The sequence below is a fragment of the Hyperolius riggenbachi genome, chromosome 6, assembly GCF_040937935.1.
Source record: "Hyperolius riggenbachi isolate aHypRig1 chromosome 6, aHypRig1.pri, whole genome shotgun sequence".
Classification (NCBI taxonomy): Eukaryota; Metazoa; Chordata; class Amphibia; order Anura; family Hyperoliidae; genus Hyperolius; species Hyperolius riggenbachi.
Window position 1 is genome coordinate 348,800,294 of NC_090651.1, and position 12,684 is coordinate 348,812,977.

At 47.9% G+C, this 12,684-nt stretch overlaps 1 protein-coding gene across 5 annotated transcripts in view; it reads right to left on the reverse strand.

The window, feature by feature from the left end:
• The window catches only part of HSPG2 (heparan sulfate proteoglycan 2), a 277,578-nt gene that overhangs the window by 35,677 nt on the left and 229,217 nt on the right, over positions 1 to 12,684 (reverse strand). For 3 of the 5 annotated variants that reach the window (XM_068241592.1, XM_068241590.1, XM_068241588.1), the window contains 5 exons: positions 8,501 to 8,598; positions 6,628 to 6,894; positions 6,084 to 6,196; positions 4,261 to 4,408; positions 4,025 to 4,141 (listed from right to left, as the gene is read on the reverse strand). In XM_068241592.1, coding sequence (XP_068097693.1) covers positions 4,025 to 4,141; positions 4,261 to 4,408; positions 6,084 to 6,196; positions 6,628 to 6,894; positions 8,501 to 8,598 — 743 coding nt within the window. Of the gene's footprint in view, positions 1 to 1,093; positions 1,112 to 4,024; positions 4,142 to 4,260; positions 4,409 to 6,083; positions 6,197 to 6,627; positions 6,895 to 8,500; positions 8,599 to 12,684 lie in introns of all 5 variants that reach the window. The other 2 variants (XM_068241589.1, XM_068241587.1) reach the window with 1 other exon arrangement.

The window sequence follows — 12,684 nt, forward strand, 5'->3', positions numbered from 1 at the left end:
TTGCCCCCCCCCCCCCCCCCCACAGGTGATAGGACCCCCGCTGAGCACCTAGGAGGCGAGCAGCTGTCTAGTCACCATTCCACAATCTCTGCAACACACACTATTACAGAGGTTGTTGGATTGCCGTACAAGAACTGGAATGTTGTCCGATCAGCTCTGGATTGCCGGCCCGGCATCAGTCATGTGACTTCTGGTTATTCTGTACAGTATGTGTTATCACACTACACACTCTGCAGCAAAGCTACAATGCATGACACGTCAAACACACTGCATGAGCAGGCAGCGTAGGAGGAGTAACACTGGAGGAGTAGACCGTGTAGGGCAATGTAGAAGGAGTTACACTGGAGGAGCAGGCAGTGTAGGAGTTGTGACACTGGAAGAACAGGCAGTGTAGGAGGCGTTACACTGGAGGAGCAAGCAGTGTAGGAAGAGTTACACTAGAAGAGCAGGCAGTGTAGGAGGAGTTACACTGGAAGAGCAGGCAGTGTAGGAGGAGTTACACTGGAGGAGCAGGCAGTGTAGGAGAAGTTACACTACAAAATAAAAGAGCAGGCAGTTTAGGAGGAGTTAGACTGGAGGAGCAGGTAGTGTAGGAGAAGTTACACTGGAGGAGCAGGCAGTGTAGGAGGAGTTAAACTGGAAGAGCAGGCAATGTAGGAGTTACACAAGAGGCACAGGCAATGTAGGAGGAGTTACACAAGTGGAGAAGGCAATGTAGGAGGAGTTACAAAGGAGAAGCTGGTAGTGTAGGAGATGTTACATTGGTGGAGGAGTTGGAGAAACAGGCAATGCAGAAGGAGTTACACCGGAGGTGCAGGCCATGTAGAAGTAGATAAAGCCATGTAGAAGAAGATACATTTGGGTAGCAAGCAGAGTAGGAAGAGTTACACTGGAGGGAAGAGTAGAAGATGTTACATTGCAGGAACCGGCCACACAGGATGACTTACACAGGAAGAGCAGAAAGTGTAGGTGCAGTTACACAGAAGGAGTAGAGTGTAGGAGGAGTGGGCAGTGTAAAGGGCATATGCACTGCAAAGGGATAGTACGGGTTTTACTCCTAGTAAAGTGTTGCAGCCATGCAGAGACCACTTACCAGAGAAAAGAATGAGAGCTACCGAAAAAGAAAAGACAGGAAAGAGAGGAAGTAGTTAGGAGAACAGAGGAAAGGGAAAAGAAAATAGGGAGATTACCAAGTTCCAATATACATGGCTATGTACAGTAATGATGGCTGGAGATGATGTGTGATAATGCTGCAGTGAGGGGATATTGAGGAATGTGGAGTCAGGAGGTGGCTATGTACGGTAAGGATGGCTGGAGATGATGGGTGATAATGCTGCAGTGAGGGGACATTGAGGAATGTGGAGTCAGGAGATGGCTATGTACAGTAATGACAGCTGGAGGTGATGGGTTATAATGCTGCAGTGAGGGCACATTGAGGAATGCGCTGTCAGGAGGTGGCTATGTACGGTAAGGATGGCTGGAGATGATGTGTGATAATGCTGCAGTGAGTGCACATTGAGGAATGTGGAGTCAGGAGGAGGCTATGTACAGTAAGGATGGCTGGAGATGATGGGTGATAATGCTGCACTGAGGGCACATTGAGGAATGCGCTGTCAGGAGGTGGCTATGTACGGTAAGGATGGCTGGAGATGATGTGTGATAATGCTGCAGTGATGGCACATTGAGGAATGTGGAGTCAGGAGGTGGCTATGTACGGTAAGGATGGCTGGAGATGATGGGTGACAATGCTGCAGTGAGGGCACATTGAGGAATGTGGAGTCAGGAGGTGGCTATGTACGGTAAGGATGGCTGGAGATGATGTGTGATAATGCTGCAGTGATGGCACATTGAGGAATGTGGAGTCAGGAGGTGGCTATGTACGGTAAGGATGGCTGGAGATGATGGGTGACAATGCTGCAGTGAGGGCACATTGAGGAATGTGGAGTCAGGAGGTGGCTATGTACGGTAAGGATGGCTGGAGATGATGTGTGATAATGCTGCAGTGAGGGCACATTGAGGAATGTGGAGTCAGGAGGTGGCTATGTACGGTAAGGATGGCTGGAGATGATGTGTGATAATGCTGCAGTGAGGGGACATTGAGGAATGTGGAGTCAGGAGGTGGCTATGTACGGTAAGGATGGCTGGAGATGATGTGTGATAATGCTGCAGTGAGGGCACATTGAGGAATGTGGAGTCAGGAGGAGGCTATGTACAGTAAGGATGGCTGGAGATGATGGGTGATAATGCTGCAGTGAGGGCACATTGAGGAATGCGCTGTCAGGAGGTGGCTATGTACAGTAATGATGGCTGGAGATGATGGGTGATAATGCTGCAGTGAGGGGACATTGAGGAATGTAGAGTCAGGAGGTGGCTATGTACAGTAAGGATGGCTGGAGATGATGGGTGACAATGCTGCAGTGAGGGGACATTGAGGAATGTGGAGTCAGGAGGAGGCTATGTACAGTAAGGATGGCTGGAGATGATGGGTGATAATGCTGCAGTGAGGGCACATTGAGGAGTGTGGAGTCAGGAGGTGGCTATGTACAGTAATGATGGCTGGAGATGATGTGTGATAATGCTGCAGTGAGGGGACATTGAGGAATGTGGAGTCAGGAGGTGGCTATGTACGGTAAGGATGGCTGGAGATGATGTGTGATAATGCTGCAGTGAGGGCACATTGAGGAATGTGGAGTCAGGAGGTGGCTATGTACGGTAAGGATGGCTGGAGATGATGTGTGATAATGCTGCAGTGAGGGCACATTGAGGAATGTGGAGTCAGGAGGAGGCTATGTACAGTAAGGATGGCTGGAGATGATGGGTGATAATGCTGCAGTGAGGGCACATTGAGGAGGGTGGAGTCAGGAGGTGGCTATGTACAGTAATGATGGCTGGAGATGATGTGTGATAATGCTGCAGTGAGGGCACATTGAGGAATGTGGAGTCAGGAGGAGGCTATGTACGGTAAGGATGGCTGGAGATGATGGGTGATAATGCTGCACTGAGGGCACATTGAGGAATGTGGAGTCAGGAGGAGGCTATGTACAGTAAGGATGGCTGGAGATGATGGGTGATAATGCTGCACTGAGGGCACATTGAGGAATGTGGAGTCAGGAGGAGGCTATGTACAGTAAGGATGGCTGGAGATGATGGGTGATAATGCTGCAGTGAGGGCACATTGAGGAGTGTGGAGTCAGGAGGTGGCTATGTACAGTAATGATGGCTGGAGATGATGTGTGATAATGCTGCAGTGAGGGCACATTGAGGAGTGTGGAGTCAGGAGGTGGCTATGTACAGTAAGGATGGCTGGAGATGATGGGTGACAATGCTGCAATGAGGGGAGATTGAGGAGCGTGGAGTCAGGAGATGGCTATGTACGGTAAGGATGGCTGGAGATGATGTGTGATAATGCTGCAGTGAGGGGACATTGAGGAATGTAGAGTCAGGAGGTGGCTATGTACAGTAATGATGGCTGGAGATGATGGGTGATAATGCTGCAGTGAGGGCACATTGAGGAATGTAGATTCAGGAGGTGGCTATGTACAGTAATGACAGCTGGAGATGATGGGTGATAATGCTGCACTGAGGGCACATTGAGGAATGTGGAGTCAGGAGATGGCTATGTACAGTAAGGATGGCTGGAGATGATGGGTGATAATGCTGCAGTGAGGGGACATTGAGGAATGTGAAGTCAGGAGGTGGCTATGTACAGTAATGACAGCTGGAGATGATGGGTGATAATGCTGCAGTGAGGGGACATTGAGGAATGTAGAGTCAGGAGGTGGCTATGTACAGTAAGGATGGCTGGAGATGATGTGTGATAATGCTGCAGTGAGGGGACATTGAAGAGTGTGGAGTCAGTAGGTGGCTATGTACAGTAAGGATGGCTGGAGATGATGGGTGACAATGCTGCAATGAGGGGAGATTGAGGAGCGTGGAGTCAGGAGATGGCTATGTACAGACAGCTGGAGATCATGGGTGATAATACTGCAGGAAAAACAGTAATAGGCATTTGCTATGTTCTTACCATCAGCTGTGTCTGGTCGGAAAGTAATCTTTATTTCAAACTTCTTGTGGGCATCCTTCATGCTGGGCAGGGTGAGGTAAGACTGGGGCCGGCCAGTGAAAAAGGGCACAACCCTCTCTACAAATACATTTATAAATACAATAAGTATGAATCAGACAGAAACGGAAAGAATAATACTCCACCAGCTCGCATCGACTTGAGCAGAGAGTACAGGAAGCTATAGGAGAAGACCTCACCTCGAACCTTCAGCATGGAGAAAGCCGTGACTCTGCCCTGGCGATTGGCTGCCGTGCACACGTATGTACCGGCATCTTCCGGCTTCACGGATGAGATAGTCAGAACGTTATTCTCGAGTCGAGCATTGGTGGGAAGATCTCCTTCCAGCTGAAAAGATTGTGGATCACATTAGTAGTCGGTTCCACGTTCTGAGAAAATATAACCCTGCCCTGATGTGAGCTGCCAGTGTCCAATCATGGCGTAGATACAGGTCGCCGCAAGCCAACCAAATATGACAGGCCAATCTAACTTTGCTGCATGATTTGCGTGTCCTCCACTTCCTTCCTGGACAGGAAGAGGTTGGGGACAAAGGACAGCAATACAAAGTCAAAAGAGTATCTAATCTTTCACCACACAATCTAAACTTACTGGGCCAGATTTATCAAAGCATTACCGACAGTTTTTTCTTCTAAAACTGTTCTAATCAGCAGAAGAACAGCTCTGCATGATAGTAAGAAACTTCCCAAAGCCTATGCAATGCTGGATACACACGTTGAGATTTCCCTTTCGATTCCCGGGATCGAACGGATCGAATCGATTATCTCCAACATGCTCGATTCGGATTTCGATCGTTTCTGCCGTCGATTTGCATGTTAAGTATGCCAAATAGACGGCAGAAACTATCGAAATCCGAATCGAGCATGTTGGAAATAATCGATTCGATCCGTTTGATCCCGGGAATCGAACGGGAAATCTCAACGTGTGCATCCAGCATAATAGTGGCAGTTTAGCGTGGATTTCTAGAGCTGCACTACAGTTAAGAAAAGTGTAAATCCATTCCTTAAAGAGTAACTGTCAGGCTGCAGAAGCTAATTTAAACCTCTATTCTCCTGTGTTAAACAGTTTAGAAGGAAGCTCAAAAGCCATTAGTGAAGATAAAAATCTCAGTTACCTTTGATGTGTGCTTATCAGCAAGTCTGTTATAGACCCATAAAGACGCAAGCCGCATACTAAACTGCAAAGCATTCTGGGGCCCTCCCCTCGGCTGCTAATGAGACGTTACAGAAGCTTGTAATCAGTCCAGCGTGTAGCACTGATAAATCTCGGGGCAGAGTACTCTGCAGGAGTCAGCTATTGTTCCTAGCCACATGGCTCATTAATATTCACTGCACACTGTGTTGTTCAAGTAGGAGCTTATCTGTGATCAGGAAGCAGGCAGGACATGACGACACATTTGACAGAAAAACATGGAGCCTGCCATGAGCTGTCAGGAGCATCTATCTCTGCATATACTATATACAAATTCTGTGAAATCCAAACGTGGACAGTGAAATGCATATGTAATGTAAGTACAGCCAATCTTTAGCTACTGATATATGTGTTTATTTTCTCTGAGACCTTATACCTAACAGCTCCTCTTTAACTGCTGCAGATAAGAAGTGCTCATTAACAGTTCTAAAGCCAGTGCAGGCTAGATATGATTTGTGAAGGGCTCAACCCCCCTCACTTAGAGCTTGCTGACAGCAGGTGTGTTGGTTACCTCAGCAACAGCAATTCCCCTCACACACTGCACTGCCTGAGAGACCTTCCTAGCGCCTTCTATTCCTTGCAGTTTAAGAAGGAATCTGCACTATCTAGTGATTTCTTAGGAGGTCTGAGACTGATGACTGAGTTCTGCATGGATTTCTCAAAACCTACTAATATTTTTTCTCAGACACTCTTGATAAATCTGGCCCACTGTCTTCCTTTGGACCTGGGGAATAAGTGGGGAATCCCTCTTCCTAGCCAGAACATGTGTTTTTTAAAGATAATATCACTGCAGCCACATGTTCCATGTTGGTACCTTAGTCCATGATATCTCCGGTACGGGGAAGCCAGAAGCCAGACATGGGAAGACAGCGGTGGATCCGGTGGTGATCTCCTTCATCTCTGGCTGAGCTGCAATCTGTGGAACGGCTGGAGAAGAAACAGGAGATTATATTATACACCTTCAAAATATCACCTACCAGATGCTCACAATACTAGCCACACACTCACATGACCAGCCACACGCTCACATGGCAAGCCAAATGCTCACACGACTAGCTACATGCTCACATGGCCAGCCACACGATCACACGTCCAAGCCCACACACTCACGTGGCCAGCCACACACTCACGTGGCCAGCACACACTCACTTGGCCAGCACACACTCACGTGGTCAGCCACACACTCACGTGGCCAGCCACACACTCACGTGGCCAGCACACACTCACTTGGCCAGCACACACTCACGTGGCCAGCACACACTCACGTGGCCAGCACACACTCACATGGCCAGCACACACGTACATGGCCAGCACACACTCACATGGCCAGCCACACGCTCACATGGCCAGCTACTTACACTGTACATGAAGGATGACATGAGACTGCACCTCCCCCACATCATTGGTGGCAGTACAGCGATACTGCCCGGCGTCTGTTTGTTTCACCTGCTCAATCTTCAGCATGTTTCCACTTATCATGACATCTGGGGGCAGGCGGTTCCCCACCTTGCTCCATGTCACCTTGGCCTGCGGGTCTCCGATCGCCAAACACTCAAACTCCACAGAGTTTCCAGCGAGCACCGTCTGCACCGACGTGCGAATGTTAATCCTGACTTTGGGAAGAGCTGTAATGTAGAGACAATGGAGTTGATGTGTGTGCACTACTGGTAGGAGAGTATGCTAATACTGTGTATGAGGGTATAGCAGGGTGTAAGGACAGTGACACGGTGTATGGGAGTATAGCAGGGTGTAAGGACAGTGACACGGGGTATTGCAGGGTGTAAGGACAGTGACACGGGGTATGGGAGTATAGCAGGGTGTAAGGACAGTGACACTGTGTATGGGAGTATAGCAGGGTGTAAGGACAGTGACACGGTGTATGGGGGTATAGCAGGGTGTAAGGATAGTGACACGGTGTATGGGAGTATAGCAGGGTGTAAGGACAGTGACACGGGGTATAGCAGGGTGTAAGGACAGTGACACTGTGTATGGGAGTATAGCAGGGTGTAAGGACAGTGACACGGGGTATGGGAGTATAGCAGGGTGTAAGGACAGTGACACGGTGTTTGGGGGTATAGCAGGGTGTAAGGACAGTGACACTGTGTATGGGAGTATAGCAGGGTGTAAGGACAGTGACACGGGGTATGGGAGTATAGCAGGGTGTAAGGACAGTGACACGGTGTTTGGGGGTATAGCAGGGTGTAAGGACAGTGACACTGTGTATGGGAGTATAGCAGGGTGTAAGGACAGTGACACGGTGTTTGGGGGTATAGCAGGGTGTAAGGACAGTGACACAGTGTATGGGAGTATAGCAGGGTGTAAGGACAGTGACACGGGGTATGGAATTATAGCAGGGTGTAAGGACAGTGACACGGTGTTTGGGGGTATAGCAGGGTGTAAGGACAGTGACACTGTGTATGGGAGTATAGCAGGGTGTAAGGACAGTGACACGGTGTATGGGGGTATAGCAGGGTGTAAGGACAGTGACACAGGGTATGGGGGTATAGCAGGGTGTAATGACAGTGACACGGGGTATGGGGGTATAGCAGGGTGTAAGGACAGTGACACTGTGTATGGGAGTATAGCAGGGTGTAAGGACAGTGACACGGTGTATGGGAGTATAGCACTGTGTAAGGACAGTGACACGGTGTATGGGGGTATAGCAGGGTGTAAGGACAGTGACACGGGGTATAGCAGGGTGTAAGGACAGTGACACGGGGTATGGGAGTATAGCAGGATGTAAGGACAGTGAGACGGTGTATGGGAGTATACCAGGGTGTAAGGACAGTGACACGGTGTATGGGGGTATACCAGAGTGTAAGGACAGTGACACGGTATATGGGGGTATACCAGGGTGTAAGGTCAGTGACACGGTGTATGGGAGTATAGCACTGTGTAAGGACAGTGACACGGTGTATGGGGGTATAGCCGGGTGTAAGGACAGTGACACGGGGTATGGGGGTATAGCCAGGTGTAAGGACAGTGACACGGGGTATAGCAGGGTGTAAGGACAGTGACACGGGGTATGGGAGTATAGCAGGGTGTAAGGACAGTGACACTGTGTATGGGAGTATACCAGGGTGTAATGACAGTGACACAGTGTATGGGAGTATAGCAGGGTGTAATGACAGTGACACAGTGTATGGGGGTATAGCAGGGTGTAATGACAGTGACACGGGATGACACTATGAGACCCGAGTAGCACCCTGGAACATGGATCGGCATACGCACCTTGGACACCCAGCTTGACTTTGTCTTGGGCATTACCAAATCGGCTTCTCGCTTTGCATACATAGACGCCCTCATCGCCACGCTCTAAGTTGGGGATCCTGCAGAGAAGGAATCATATACGTTAAGTTTAGACACTGCTCAGAAAAATAAAGGGAACACAAATATATGACTTCCTAGATCTGAATGAATGAAATATTCTTATTAAAGACTTTGTTCTTTACATAGTTGAATGTGCTGACAACAAAATCATGCAAAATTACCAATGGAAATCAAATTTATCAACCCATGGAGGTCTGGATTTGGAGTCACACTCAAAATTAAAGTGGAAAAAAACACTACAGGCTGATCCAACTTTGATGTAATGTCCTTAACCCTCTGGGGGATAATCCCGAGCTGAGCTCGGGGTAAGCCGCCACAGAGGATTTCTCAGGCCCTGGTGGGACGATTTGCATAATTGTTTTTTTTGTTGCACGCAGCTAGCACTTTGCTAGCTCCGTGTATATACCGATCGCCGCCACTCCGCGCTGATTCGCCGCTACCCGCCATGCCGCGCCGCTCCCCCCCCCCCCCAAGACCCTGTGCGCAGCCTGGCCAATCAGTGCCAGGCAGCGCTGAGGGGTGGATCGGGACTCCCTCTGACGTCACGACGTCGTTGACATCATCCCGATCGTCGCCATGGCGACGGGGGAAGCCAAACAGGAAATCCCGTTCTGAACGGGATTTCCTGTTTGCTTTGATTGCCGGAGGCGATCGGAGGGGGTGGGGGGATGCCGCTGCACAGCAGGTATCATGTAGCTAGTGCTAGGCTAGCTACAGTGGTGTGAAAAACTATTTGCCCCCTTCCTGATTTCTTATTCTTTTGCATGTTTGTCACAAACAAATGTTTCTGCTCATCAAAAAACTTTAACTATTAGTCAAAGATAACATAATTGAACACAAAATGCAGTTTTAAATGATGGTTTTTATTATTTAGTGAGAAAAAAACTCAAAACCTACATGGCCCTGTGTGAAAAAGAAATTGCCCCCTGAACCTAATAAGTGGTTGGGCCACCCTTAGCAGCAATAACTGCAATCAAGCGTTTGCGATAACTTGCAACAAGTCTTTTACAGCGCTCTGGAGAAATTTTGGCCAACTCATCTTTGCAGAATTGTTGTAATTCAGCTTTATTTGAGGGTTTTCTAGCATGAACTGCCTTTTTAAGGTCATGCCACAACATCTCAATAGGATTCAGGTCAGGACTTTGACTAGGCCACTCCAAAGTCTTCATTTTGTTTTTCTTCAGCCATTCAGAGGTGGATTTGCTGGTGTGTTTTGGGTCATTGTCCTGCTGCAGCACCCAAGATCGCTTCAGCTTGAGTTGACGAACAGATGGCCGGACATTCTCCTTCAGGATTTTTGGTAGACAGTAGAATTCATGGTTCCATCTATCACAGCAAGCCTTCCAGATCCTGAAGCAGCAAAACAACCCCAGACCATCACACTACCACCACCATATTTTACTGTTGATATGATGTTCTTTTGCCGAAATGCTGTGTTACTTTTACGCCAGATGTAACGGGACACGCTCCTTCCAAAAAGTTCAACTTTTGTCTCATCGGTCCACAAGGTATTTTCCCAAAAGTCTTGGCAATCATTGAGATGTTTTTTTTAGCAAAATTGAGACGAGCCTTAATGTTCTTTTTGCTTAAAAGTGGTTTGCGCCTTGGATATCTGCCATGCAGGCCGTTTTTGCCCAGTCTCTTTCTTATGGTGGAGTCATGAACACTGACCTTAATTGAGGCAAGTGAGGCCTGCAGTTCTTTAGATGTTGTCCTGGGGTCTTTTGTGGCCTCTCGGATGAGTTTTCTCTGCGCTTTTGGTCGGCCGGCCACTCCTGGGAAGGTTCATCACTGTTCCATGTTTTTGCCATTTGTGGATAATGGCTCTCACTGTGGTTCGCTGGAGTCCCAAAGCTTTAGAAATGGCTTTATAACCTTTACCAGACTGATAGATCACAATTACTTTTGTTTTCTCATTTGTTCCTGAATTTCTTTGGATCTTGGCATGATGTCTAGCTTTTGAGGTGCTTTTGGTCTACTTCTCTGTGTCAGATAGCTCCTATTTAAGTGATTTCTTGATTGAAACAGGTGTGGCAGTAATCAGGCCTCGGGGTGACTACAGAAATTGAACTCAGGTGTGATAAACCACAGTTAAGTTATTTTTTAACAAGGGGGGCAATCACTTTTTCACACAGGGCCATGTAGATTTGGAGTTTTTTTTCTCACTAAATAATAAAAACCGTCATTTAAAACTGCATTATGTGTTCATTTATGTTATCTTTGACTAATAGTTAAAAGTTTTTGATGAGCAGAAACATTTAAGTGTGACAAACATGCAAAAGAATAAGAAATCAGGAAGGGGGCAAATAGTTTTTCACACCACTGTACATGATTAAAAAAAAAATAATTTTAAAAAATGTGCTGCGCCGCCCCCTGGCGATATTATTGTATCCCCCAGGAGGTTAAAGGATACCCGAAGTGACATGTGACATAATGAGATAGACATGTGTATGTACAGTGCCTAGCACACAAATAACTATGCTGTGTTCCTTTTTTTTCTTTCTCTGCCTAAAATAGTTAAATATCAGATATGTAAGTGGCTGACTCAGTCCTGACTCAGACAGGAAGTGACTACAGTGTGACCCTCGCTGATAAGAAATTGCAACTATAAAACATTTTCCTGGCAGAAAATGGATTCTGAGAGCAAGAAAGAGGTAAAAAGGGGAATTTCTTATCAGTGAGGGTCATGGTGTAGTCACTTCCTGTCTGAGTCAGGACTGAGTCAGCCACTTACATATCTGATATTTAACTATTTCAGGCAGAGAAAGAAAAAAAAGAAACACAGCCAAGTTATTTGTGTGCTAGGCACTGTACATACACATGTCTATCTCATCATGTCACATGTCACTTCGGGTATCCTTTAACACAAGATAAAATGAGGCTCAGTAGTGTGTGTGGCCTCCACTTGCCTGTATGACCTCCCTACATGGTCCAGATGAGGTTGTGGATGGTCTCCTGAGGGATCTCCTCCAAGTCCTGGACTAAAGCATCAACCAACTCCTGGACAGTCTGTGGTGCAGTCTGTTGGTGGATGGAGTGAGACATGATGTCCCAGATGTGCTCAAAGGATTCAGGTCTGGGGAACGGGCGGGGCCAGTCCATAGACTTAATGCCTTGCAAGAACTGCTGACACTCCAGCCACATGAGGTCTAGCATTGCCTTGCATTAGGAGGAACTCAGGGCCAACCCAGCCAGCATATGGTCTCACAAGGGGTCTGAGGATCTCACCTCGGTACCTAATGGCAGTCAGGCTACCTCTGGCGAGTACATGAAGGACTGTGAGGCCTCCCCAAAGAAGTGCCACCACACACTATTACTGACACATTGCCAAACCAGTCAGTTGCAGGCAGCAGAATGTTCTCCACGGCATCTCCAGACACTGTCACATGTGCTCAGTGTGAACCTGCTTTCATCTGTGAAGAGAACAGGGCGCCAGTGGCGAATTTGCAAATCTTGGTATACTTTTGCAAATGCCAAACGGCCTGCACGGTGTTGGGCTGTAAGCACAACTCCCACTTGTGGACGTCGGGCCCTCATACCACCCTCATGGAGTCGGTTTCTGACCATTCAAGCAGACACATGCACATTTGTGGCCCGCTGGAGGTCATTTTGCAGGGCTGTGGCAGTGCTCCTCCTGTTACTCCGTGCACAAAGGCGGAGGTAGAGGTCCTGGTGCTGGGTTTTTACCCTCCTCCACATCTCTTGATTTACTGGCCTGTCTACTTGTAGTTCCTCCATGCTCTGGACACTACGCTGACTGACAGCAAACCTTGCCACACATTGATGTGCCATCCTGGATGAGCTGCACTACCTGAGCCACTTGTGTGGGTTGTAGACATCATCTCATGCTACCACCAGATTGAAAGCACTGCCAGCATTTAAAAGCGACCAAAATATCAGCCAGAAAGCATAGGAACTGAGAAGTGGTCTGTGGCCACCACCTGCAGAACCACTCCTTTATTGGGGATGTCTTGCTAATTGCCTATAATTTCCACGTGTTGTCTATTCCATCTGCACAACAGCATGTGAAATTAATTGTCAATCAGTGTTGCTACCTAAGTGTACAGTTTGACTTCACACAAGTG